The sequence below is a fragment of the Ursus maritimus genome, unplaced genomic scaffold (genome assembly GCF_017311325.1).
Source record: "Ursus maritimus isolate PB19 unplaced genomic scaffold, ASM1731132v1 scaffold_21, whole genome shotgun sequence".
Taxonomy (NCBI): Eukaryota; Metazoa; Chordata; class Mammalia; order Carnivora; family Ursidae; genus Ursus; species Ursus maritimus.
Genome location: NW_024424564.1, coordinates 47596305 through 47607798, shown reverse-complemented (window position 1 = coordinate 47607798; position 11494 = coordinate 47596305). Strand labels below are relative to the sequence as shown.

General features: G+C 61.2%; 1 protein-coding gene across 1 annotated transcript; it reads left to right on the top strand.

The window, feature by feature from the left end:
- Positions 1 to 336: 336 nt before the first annotated feature.
- Positions 337 to 11223, top strand: CBX6 (chromobox 6). Its single transcript, XM_040637550.1, has 5 exons — positions 337 to 446; positions 627 to 670; positions 842 to 907; positions 1059 to 1125; positions 5411 to 11223. Exons 1-5 carry the CDS (start codon positions 378 to 380, stop codon positions 6410 to 6412), a joined length of 1248 nt encoding a protein of 415 aa, XP_040493484.1. The 5' UTR covers positions 337 to 377; the 3' UTR covers positions 6413 to 11223.
- Positions 11224 to 11494: the final 271 nt, after the last annotated feature.

Here is an 11494-nt window from a genome sequence, read left to right as displayed (position 1 = left end):
GGGCCGGGAAGATGGAGAAGGGAGTAAGGAAGTGTTTGTTAGACTGCCCTGCGCCCCACCAGGCTTCCCGCAAGCCAAGCATCCACCGGGTTCCGGGCCCGGACTCCCGCCGCCAGGCGAGGCCCCTTTAAGAGCCAGAGCGCGCCCCCGCCCCGCGAGCGCTCACTTTCCCTAGCAACTGCCCCGGGGGAGGGGGAGGTCCTGGCAACGGCGCGCCTGCCCCGAGGGGTCACGTGACGGCCCGCAGCTGGAACACGAGCGCGCGCCCCACCGCGCGCCCGCCCGCCGGGGCCTGTGCGCTGCGGCGCGTGCGCGAGCGGTGCAGCACCGGCCGCGGGAGCAGGGAGTATTATGGGCTGTGGGTGCCGCTGAGCAAGATGGAGCTGTCTGCAGTGGGCGAGCGGGTCTTCGCGGCCGAATCCATCATCAAACGGCGGATCCGAAAGGTGAGCCGCCTCCCGAGGCGGGACGCCTTGCCCCGCAGCCGGTGTCCGGGTCCGCGGCCCATCAGGGCGAAGCGGTCCCGCTAACCCGGGCTCTCTCGCCCACCCCCGCGCCGCCGCCTCCTCGCGTCCCCGCATCCTCCCCACCCCCACTCCCCCCTTTTTTTCTTCTCTGTTTTTCAGGGACGCATCGAGTACCTGGTGAAATGGAAGGGGTGGGCCATCAAGTAAGTGCCGGTGGGGTCGAGGGGGTAGGGGGGAGGGGAGGCAGCGGACACCCGGGCCTTTTTTTCCCCCTTGGTGGTGGCGGGGGGGGGGAGGTGTGCACGTTTGCTGCCTCGCATGTTTCTCTGCCTGTTAGGTTTTCATTTTTATTTTGTGCATGTGTGACTCGGCAGGTACAGCACTTGGGAGCCCGAGGAGAACATCCTGGATTCGCGGCTCATTGCAGCCTTCGAGCAGAAGTGAGTTTGGGGAGCTGGCAGGGGCGGCGGGGCCAAGGCTCGGCTGGGGCGCCGCGCGGGGAAGCGGGGGAAGCGGGAGAGCCGGGGAAGGCCGCGCGGAGTGGGGCCCGGGAAGGGGCTCTTTTTAACCTTTGGCGTTTCTCGGCCGCAGGGAGAGGGAGCGTGAGCTGTATGGGCCCAAGAAGAGGGGACCCAAACCCAAAACTTTCCTCCTGAAGGTAACCTGGCCCAGCCCCAGCAGCCCCCTCTCGGGCCCCTAGCCCTGGCGCAGCACGGGGCCTGCAAGGGAGGGACAGATCCTCGGCTGCCCAGGCAGGCGGACCTTTCCAGAGGGGCCCCAGCTGGGCAGGGGGTGGTTGTGAGCCCCCGACCGAGCCCCTGGCAGCGGGCCCTGGCCAGCCCCAGCTTCAGCAAGAGGGGCCTGGGAGTGGGGAGTGAGGGAGGAGGATAATCCTCGCTGACAAAACCAGGGTCCAGGCAGGCCAGCCGGCCTCCAGCATGGGGGTGGATGAGGCAGGTGGGGCTGTCCTCCTGAGGGGGTGGCAGGGAGGTTACTTGCGTTCATCCGGTGAGGCGAACCCTCATCTCCCCCAGCCTTGAGCTGGTAGGGCTCTGCCTGGAATTAGAATCCATGGGGAAAGTAAATGTGGTTTCCCTCAGGGCTGGGAACAGGAGAAGCATTTGGGGGCCACCTGCCTCCCCGCCCCCAGCTTCCTTCTCTCTCTTAGGATTTGTTCTGCATGCCTCCCCTCCTCACTGGGGAATGCAACTTGAATTTGACCTTAGATCACTTCACTTTGAGTTTATCCCCCCGGGCCGTGCCACTGGCTTCCCCCCACCCCTGTCTGTTTCTGAAGCTTCTAATGAGGGTAGGGTGTGGGGGAGCGGAAGCATAGCACATTAGCCTTGGCAAGGGAGGGAAACCTAGCCCCAGAGGAAGCCATCTTAGAGGTTTCAGGAGGTTATTTAATTTTTCTTAGTGAGAAAGAACAGAGTCGGAGAGGGAAGGTGAGATGAGGAGACAGGCAAGACTGCAGAAGGGCGTCCGTGGGACACCACCGTCGGCCCAGTAGTGCTAAAGTTGCGGCGGGGCCCCTTCCCGCCGTGACAGCCTGTGACTTGGTAGCGATTGGCACGGGAAGGGCAGGGAAGAGACTGTGCAGAATGCACAACCTCGGCATCTCCCGTTTGTGCAAAAGGCTCAAAGCCCCAGGAGGGTGGGGTGGGCTTCACTGTGCATGGGTAAGGGATTGAACTTAAAGCAGACGTGAAAGAACCACTGGTTTCCAGAATTACATATTTCCGTGACTTCTGTTCCCCAACCCACACCCGTTAGGGGATCCGTGGAGGAGCACACTTAACCCTTGATGCTTCTTAGGAGGAGGGATGGGGCGGAGCAGCCTGAGGGCGGGTGGGCTGTGTGACAACCTCTCAGCGCAGCTGGGGCGCCCTCTAGTGGTCAAGTGAGTAATGACCGTGAGCTTGGATTTGCGAAATGCGTTTTTTTTTTTTCCTTTGATAGCTCTTAGCTCCCGAACTGGCTCTGGGCCTAACAGTGCTGAGCCCTCCCTTGGATTTTCTCCTTTAATCCTCTCAACAACCCTATGAAGGAGTGTTATTCCCATTACCCAGATGAAAAAAAGGCCGAGAGAGAGGAGGTGACTTAACGTGCAGTCCCACCACCTAGCTTCCTGGCTTCATTCTGGCTCCTTTTCTTCACCCTGTCCCTCAGATAGTACATACATCCGGTTGAGGGGACAAGGTGGAGACACCCAGGAAGCGAAGGGGCGGTGGGGCAGGCGGGGGAGAGGTGGCTGAGAGGACCTGAGCCTTAGGAGAGCTATGTGGGTGTTTGCAAGGGGTGATGGAGACCAGCTTGGTCTGAGCCCGTGGCTCTCTGAGTCAGCGAGAGGCAGCGTGTATAGTAAACAAATTATACTCCGCGCTTACTTTCTGCCCGGAACCGTTCTGAACCGTTTTACACCTGGAAAAACGGAAGCCAGGGAGGTTGTGGAACTGGTCACAGAGAGTGACCATGGTCACTCAGACCTGGTAGAATCCAGGTCTTTAATCTTCTGTGCTGTTGTCTGTGCTGCAAGCCAACCCCTCGCCGCCGTGCCTCTCCCCCGTTGGCGTGCCGTAAACACGGTGGCTGTGGTTGGCATTTTTAATTCACAGGCAGACCCAGGTCCCACCTTCACAGAATTCTCAGCCTGGGGTGGGGAGAGGAGGAGGAGGAAGGGTAAACCAGTCTTTTTTAAAAAACAACAACAATAGTTAGAAGCTATAAAGTAAGAAATGTCTCTCATAAGAAGTTTGGAAACCGTCCATTAGTAAAAGATCATTGCTCATCAGCCCCCTGCCCCGCACCCCCGGGGAGAGAAATCCCGTCTTTCTCGAGTACTTGCTATGGGCCAGACGTAGCGGTGAGCAGGTAGCGTGTAGAACCTGACGGTGTGTGATGGCCCACCAAGCCAGAGTTTCATCCCAGCTCTGAGGTTTCCCACTTTTGCCCCTCCTCAGGGACCCTCACCCCTGGACTTGGGCAGAGCCATGAAGACAGAGGTCTGGCATGAACGCCAACCCCCTGGGAGGGATCAGAAAGAGTGGAGATTCCCCCAAGCTCTCTTGGGGGTGACCCTGCAGAAGGCCCTGCTTGCCATGCCGAGGAGAGGCTGGTTCTCTCCTGCCCTTGTCTGAGAAGGGACGTGAGGGATTCAGGCCCTGGCTCCACCGGCCGGGGCCCGGGAGGAGCAAGGAGCCCTGGCACGGGGCACCCTGGGCCATGGGTGCTGCTACCTAGTGCTCGGAGGGACTGTTGGCCAAGCAGCCCCAGGAGACCCCCTCCCAGCGGGGTCAGGAGGGCCAGGTAGCGTTAAAAGTATGTTTCTACCACCTTCTAAAGATCTTGCTAATTCAGCAAGTGAGTCCCCAAACACCCCTTCGGGGGATTGTGGTCAGATACAACCTAGTTTTGTCTTAGGGGCACACAGGCTACCTCCCAGGGACCCGTTAAGTGTCTAGTGCTGGGGGGGTGGGGCGTGGAGAGACCCCAGACCACCATCCCGCTCTCGGGGAGCTCATAGACTGACTGTGGGAATGTGGCCTCCCCCTCAGCCACCACTGTCTCCCACCCGGCTTGAGGCAGACACCATGATGTCTGTCGATGACAGGTCACCCTTTGCTTTTAGTCCCTTGACCACTGATCCTTTCAGCGCTGGGCTCTCTGCCTCCCCTGTTGGTCTTAGGGGCACCCCTGCGGCAGGCCACCAGAGCCTCTGTAGCTGCCTCGAGCGTCATTGGCTCCAAAAGGACCAGGGCTCCCTCCTACTAAGGCTTCATCCTCTGAGACAGGCCTGTGCCCCCAAACTGTGCTCCTGTAGGCCCCATCCGTCCTTTATTACATTGAATCACCCAACATCCTCACTGCCCATCCCGCGTCGTCTCCAGGGAGGGCAGCCGGTGGGGGAGAGGCCGTGTGTGTTTGTAGTCGTAGTTCCGAGCAGCTGGCTTGTGACTCTAGTCCTTAGGTAGTGAAGGAAGGACTGGTCGTGGAGGACGGTTTGTATGGCCTTATGAGTCCCCTGCTCTCAACTCGGGGTGTCTGAGGGCCCTGCCACACCCCTTATTTTCCATGAGTGGCAGGTGAGCTGCTGCAGGGAGCCTGGGACAGTTCCTGGCTGCCCACAGGCCTGCTCAACACCCTGCACTCCCCCCACCCAGGCCATCCTGGCACAGAGATGAAGTTGGTCCCACCTCGTGGTCCATCCCCCCCAGACCCTTGTCTTCCTGGGGTGGATTCCAGCCTAGGCTTTAGGTGCTGGCTTTGGAATCTGTTGGCACTGATTTGCTCAGCCCCAGGCCTTGGGCCAGATCCTGGGCAGACATGAATCAGACCCAAGAGGGGAAGTGGAGGGGGCTGGGCGCATACAGGAGGGGCTGAGAGTGCCAAGGGGCTGTCCCAGAGGTGACGGTCAGCCAGGGAGGCAAGTCCAAGCTGGAGGCGCAGCCTGTTAGAAGCAGAGAGCACAGAGCCTTTGGGACCCTGCAAGTAGGTCAGTGGCGCTGGGGTGTGGGGTGGAGCAGGGAGGGGCCTCCCTCTTCCTTCTGTCACCAAGAATTGGTCCGTGGAGGAGTGCCAGGCTAGGCTGGGCTCCTTCACAGAGCAGAGTTGGTCAGGGGCTTCTGAGCAAAGGGTCGTTCTTCCCATGCAGCGTCCTGATTGCTGACACTCCTCTGGGTCAGCCAGGGCAGCTGTCTCAGGGGCCTGCAGCCGTCAAAAGTAGTGGGTCCTGGAGTCCCGCTGGGTCCAGGGCTCCACCTGCCCTCAGACCCGCGCACTTGGCTTCCCCTGCCCGAGTCCGTTTTCCTTCATCTCTAAGACCGGGTTGGGAGCGCCGCGGATTCTCCGAGGTGCTCTCAGGATGGTCTGATGAGACGGGGCTTGTGGGCGCTGGCGCAGGGGCAGCCCAGCCTCCGCTCACCGCCCCCTCCGCCCCGCAGGCGCGGGCCCAGGCCGAGGCCCTCCGCATCAGCGACGTGCACTTCTCAGTCAAGCCAAGCGCCAGCGCCTCGTCGCCCAAGCTGCACTCCAGCGCCGCCGTGCACCGGCTCAAGAAGGACATCCGCCGCTGCCACCGCATGTCCCGCCGCCCCCTGCCCCGCCCAGACCCCCAGGGCGGCAGCCCCGGCCTGCGCCCCCCCATCTCGCCTTTCTCCGAGACGGTGCGCATCATCAACCGCAAGGTGAAGCCCCGGGAGCCCAAGCGGAACCGCATCATCCTCAACCTCAAGGTCATCGACAAGGGTGCGGGCGGGGGCGGCGCCGGGCAGGGGGCTGGAGCGCTCCCGCGCCCCAAGGTCCCCTCGAGGAACCGCGTCATCGGCAAGAGCAAGAAGTTCAGCGAGAGCATCCTGCGCTCGCAGATCCGCCACATGAAGTTCGGCGCCTTCGCGCTCTACAACAAGCCCCCGGCCGGCCCTCTGCCTCCGCCGCCGGCGGGCAAGGCGGACGTGGCGGCCTCCCCGGGCCCCGGGCTGCTCCTGGCCGCCCCCGCTGCCCCCTACGACGCCCGCAGCTCCAGCTCCTCCGGCTGCCCCTCGCCGGCGCCGCAGTCCTCCTCCGACCCCGATGACGCGCCCCCCAAGCTGCTCCCTGAGACCGTGAGCCCAGCCGCTCCCGACTGGCAGGAGCCGGAAGTGCTCGACCTGTCCATCCCTCCTGAGGCCACGGCCACCGGCAAGCGGGTGCCTCCCGACGTCCCTGCTGCCTCGGGCCAGGCGCCGCCGCCGGCCCCTGAGCCTGCCGGCGCAGCCTCCGAGCCCGAAGCTGGGGACTGGCGTCCCGAGATGTCACCCTGCTCCAATGTGGTGGTCACCGATGTCACCAGCAACCTTCTGACAGTCACTATCAAGGAATTCTGCAACCCTGAGGATTTCGAGAAGGTGGCTACGGGGGTCGCAGGTGCCACTGGGGGTGGTGGCAGCAGTGGGGTGAGCAAGTGAGGGGGCTCCATCAAGGAGGGGGGCTTGGGGGGGCCCTCCTGCCCGAAGTCATACTCTTGCTCCCGCCCCCACCCCCGCCCCCGGACACCTCTGCCTGTGCTTTGCTTGTTTCAAGGGGCTCGGTGTGGATCCCGGGATGGGGCTGGCCGGTTGGAGCCCCCTGAAGCCCGGTGGGAGCAGCGGTCCTGGAACGGGTTAGGGCTGGGGTGGGGTGAGGGCACTTGCAAGTCCTCCCTCTTGTCCCTGGGCACCCTCCCTGCCCGTGCATGGTGGGGCCTGCTGGGGGGCTCCCGGGGAGCCCCCGAACCTGGGGTTCAGCTGCCGCCTCCGCATCCCACTCTGTCTCTCCCCAGCTTGCTTCCAGCTCTCACACACAGCATCTGATTTCTCGGTGCTAACCCGGCAGCTGCGGGGCCCCTTAGGAGACCCCCTCCCAGCGGGGGCGCTGTCCCTTTCCTTCCCCTGGATGCCTGGGCAGGAGGGCCAGGGATGGTGAAGCCCAGTCGGAGGTTGAGGTGAGGCCGGCCTCGGCCCCTCCCTCCACATCGGTGAGGGCAGCGGGAGCGGAGCCAGAGGCCTGGGTCTTCCCACCCACTTCTGGACCCACCCGGGCAGGACCCTTTAGGCTCCTTCCGCCTGCCCATCTCAGAGGTGGGAGTGGCTGGCTCACCCTGCCCCGGCCTCCCAGCATCTGAAGGGCCCTTCAGTTCTTGACCAAAGGTGCTACAAGAACCTGCTGTGGAAACTTCCAGCTGGCACGCGCACCTGCTGCCCCACGGCGTGTTTGTGCACGAACCCGATGTGCACGGGCCCCGGGCTTTCCAGGCAGCTCTGAGGCTTCCTCAGAACGGGGTTGTCGAAGGCCCGCCCTTTCCTTGCCCTGACTGGTGCGGGTCCGAGGAGTTTGGCGTGGAGCCCCCAGGCCAGTCCCCCCTCCCCGGCCCAGCTGTGCTGGGGTGCGTGCCCCCACACCCTTCTGGGCAGTCCGCCTAACCAGCCAGGCCTTTGCTGCAGGCATGGCATGGTGGGGACTGAGGTGGAGAAGGGAGACCCCCACCCCGGCCTTCCCCTTCCTTCCTCCCCTGCATCTCGGGGAAGGAGGAAGCCTGGAAACCACTCCCCGGGGGCTCCTGCCTCTCCGGCCCCCCGCCCTTGCTTCTGACCACTGAGGCTTTTCTCAGAGTGCAGCCTGCTCGAAGCAGTGGGGGGCCCCGGCGCCCAGGGCAGCTTTCCTTCTCTCTGTTGCCAGGGAGCTGAGGTGTCCATGCCAGTGGCAGAGACCAGGGCCCCAGCTTTAGGCCGGGCACTGGATTGGGGGGGGAAGGGCAGGCCAAAGGGGGTGACCAAAGAGGGGGCCTGTGTTCTCCAGGGGAGGGAGCGTATGTGGGACCCGGGCTCTGGGGCGCTGTGGGAGGCACCCACCTGGCCAGCCCCAGGTCTCAGCCTGGCCTGGGGGGCAGGGTCCTGAGCATGGCTCGAGGGAGCTTCCTGGCGTGTGCAGCAAGAGGGGTCTCAACTCAGAAGCGTGATGGCAAAAGGGAGGAGGAGGCAGAAAGGGAATCCCGTTAGGTAACAAATGCCTTTGTCCGAAGTATGGGAGGACTCGGTTCTTCCAAATCTCCTTGCCAGGGGCCACGGCATGGCCCCTGCCCCTCCCCACCCCAGGATGTGGAACAAGGGCCCTCACAGGGTTTGGGGGGCTGGCACTCCTAGACCCCTCCCCACCCTGCCCTTTGTGTTGGCTCTGTGGCCGTCCAAGTGCCAATTGGCTTCCCCCCAAATAAGGGCTGGTATTTCTCCTCTGTCCTTAGAGGGGATGTCCCCCCCGACCCCACACCCCAGGTGAGTGGCCGCCTGGGGTGCCAGTTACAGGTGTTTTCCAGAGACCATAGAAATGTGTTTTCCTGAGAGTCCGTGTCATTCGTGACTTTTTTGTAAAGAAGTTGTGTTTTCAGAGGTGATTTTATGACAGGAAAGTGAAAGAATTAGTTTTGCAAAAAAACAAAAAACAAAAAAAGAGGAAAAAAAGAAAAAAGAAATAGAAAAAAATATTGTGGGATTCCTATGGGGTCGGGTGGGAACGGGAGGGGGGGGGAGAGAAAGAGATATTTAAAGAAAAACTAGTACCGCAATGATTGCACAGGTGAGGTGGCGATGTTGGGAATGGGGGTGGAGGCCTGGGCCTGGCCGCGGGTCCCTGGGGTCTGGCCGACTGCTCGCTCGCTCTCCTCGGCCTGACGCAGGGGGTGGCCTCCCTCCTGTCCTGGGCCTAGACCCCACACCTACCCTCCTTCAAAGGGAAGGCTGACCGCTGGTCCCCATGGAACTAGCGAGAGCTGCAGGGGCCAGGCTAATGGGACTGAGTTTGGGGGGAGGGTGGGGGGGTCAGCGGGAGTCCCACTGGTGTGCCCTCGGTGACTTTGTCCAGGAAGGCCGGTGAGTAGATACAGCTGGGTTTCTTGCTCTCTTCTGCTTGTTTGCCAGCTTGTCGGGTCATCTGGTCCCTCCCTCCCCATCACCCCAAAGACCATGACACCCCTGAGCTTCCCTGGCCAGGTCAGGGGTACAGGCTTCAGGAAGACAGGAGCTGTAGACTCTGGGAGAATCTTAGGTGGTGACCCTAAGGGATTGGAGGTAACCGTGGGGAGAAGGGCATGCCTGCCCCTTCTCTTTCCACAGGTGTTGCTGCCCTGACCCTCAGCCACGTGGCCCCACCCCATCTCAGCACACGCAGAGGCACGCATGCACACTGCTTCGAGGTGGGCACCTCCCCTGGGAGGCCCAGGTGGGCACAGGGTCGAGAGCAAGTGGAGCCTTCCTTACCTCTCTCCCAGGGTGGCTCTGAGTGGGGACCCACAACCCCACCCCCACTCTTGCACGAATCAGCCTCCTACTGGCCCTTCCTCTCCCCTTGCTGCTTTTCCGTTTGCCTAATTACCAAGCAGAAGTTGCATTCTGGTTTGCTTTATTTTTATATGTGAAATACCCCCAAAGCCCGATCTCCCATATTCAGTAGCGGTGGGGGCCTCTGTCACCTCCCCTTAATGCCACCCCCTCCCCACCCACGTGTCATAGGAAACAGGTGAGGTCTGGTGTCTCCAGTTGGAGGTGGGAAGTTGGGACACCTCCCTGTCTCATTCTCCTCTCTGACCCTCAGTGTGCCCTTCTGTGAAATGGGTGTATTGGGCTCAAGGCCTCTTCGTTAAGCACTGCTGGTGTCCAGACGGCTGTTGAGGACTCAGTGCTGGCCGAGGTCGCTGGCGCCGGGGCCTCTAGCCTCCCGCAGCCCCCTCTCATTCCTGCCCTGCCAAGGGTTCTGGGGCAAAATCAGCTCCATCCTTCCCCTGCTCTGGAAAGAAGCGATGATTGAGGTCCAACCTCAGTGCGAGGTAGGCAGAGTGGGAGGGATCACCCCGTGGAAAAGACCAGAAAACTGGGGCTCCGGGATGCAAAGCTGCTTCGCTGGGGTGAAGAGCCTAGCTGCTCTGGCGTTTTGGGGAAAGCCCCGTCAGGTGGGGACCCCGGATGCTGCAGCTGCTGCAGAGCTGGCGGGCTCCCCCCCACCCCCTTGCCAGGCAGTCCTGGGTGAGGGATCAGCCCGGAGGAGGAACCTGTTAGGTCAGGGGTGCTGGTCTATCACCAGCCCTTTTAGCCTCCGTGGGGACCCAAGCGGACGCACTGCCATTCCCACCTATTGGGGTTTTATTGGTTGGTTGGGTTGGGTGTTTTGGGGTTTTTGTTTTGTTTTTGCACTTGGCCCATGCCGGACAGTGGAGCCCCACATGGTCAGTTCCACTTTTGGGCTCCCATGCACTAGCGGCAGCCTTGGGGGGCTTGTATGGTTTAAGGAATCACTTTTAAAAAGAAAAGGAAAGTGTTTAGAGGTTTTCGTTTTTTTCAGTCTGCGTCTCCGCTCAGATTCAGAAAGGAGTTTAGGGGCTAACACCCCAGGAGTGGGTCTCCCTAACCTGACTCCGTCTTGCTGACAGTCACCAAGATGCCGAAATAGGGGGACAGGCTGATGGGGACTGAAGACCCCACGCCCCAGGCCCGTGGGGTCCCCCTGCCCTGCCTTGAAGGAGTCGATACCCCACTCCAACAGTGAGTGAGTGCCTACTGTATGCAGAGCTTCAGCTAGGCAAACGGGGCTGGTGGTCTAACAGGGGACCCCTCGCAAGAGGCCAAGGTAGAAGGAACGAAGAGTTCTGGGGCCGAACCCCCGCTATTGGGTGGGGTGCAGATGGACACGTTTTGTTCGTTTTAATTTAAAAACACAAAGGCCTAAAGAAATGTATCTTATAATTTTTTTAATTTTTGAAAAGCTCATTTAATGAATTGTGCACGAATGAATTCTATATATATAAAATATACGTATATAGCTCTATATTTGGGGAGGGGCGCTGTCTGTTTTTTCTCTTTCTCATTTTAAAAATGAAGTGTTGCCTTTGTCTGTGGTTCAACCATCCAGCTCCCAGCTGGCTAAACTTTGCCTCCAGTGGTGAAAGAGAGGGACCGAGTTGGGTTGGCAGGAGACCAGGAGTGGAGATGCCGCCCCAGCGTGGGGGTGGGTCCCCCAGGCCACCTGCCCCCTCCCAGAGGCTGCGGGTGGAGAAGACGGCGTGTTTTGGGTGTGGGTTTTGGTTCTGTTGTTCTGGATTTGGTTGTTTCCGGGCCGGGGGAGGGGGGTTTGTGCCGATTACTCTCGTCTTGTACGTTTAGTTCTGCTGCTCTTCAATGTTGTATCAATGCCAGGAAGGGGGAGTGGAAAGCCTCTTTTGCCCCCCAAATAAATTGTCACATTCCGAAGCTAAGGTCTAGCCCCTGGGGTGGGGACGTGTCTGTCTCATTTCTTCAGGCTGTGCCTGTGTGAGGAGGGGGGTGTGGCCTGTCCCTCCCGCTGTGGCTGTGGCTGTGACTGTGGCCCGATTCCAAGCTCGCCACCTCCTGGTCTCCCCCCACCTGGCAGCCTATAAGTGGGCTGAGCAGGAGGTGAGGACCCCTACCCAGGTAAGACCGAGGTGCTGCCAGGCAGGCGGGCGCCTGGGATGGGGGAGGTCCCGCCACTGCCCACTCCCCACTTGG

Bases quoted from the DNA above. Each gene is read 5' to 3' on its own strand.
- CBX6 (XM_040637550.1), top strand. From the start codon at position 378: ATGGAGCTGTCTGCAGTGGGCGAGCGGGTCTTCGCGGCCGAATCCATC. The intron at 447-626 runs GTGAGCCGCCTC...TCTGTTTTTCAG, and splicing joins TCAAACGGCGGATCCGAAAG to GGACGCATCGAGTACCTGGT. The intron at 1,126-5,410 runs GTAACCTGGCCC...TCCGCCCCGCAG, and splicing joins CCAAAACTTTCCTCCTGAAG to GCGCGGGCCCAGGCCGAGGC.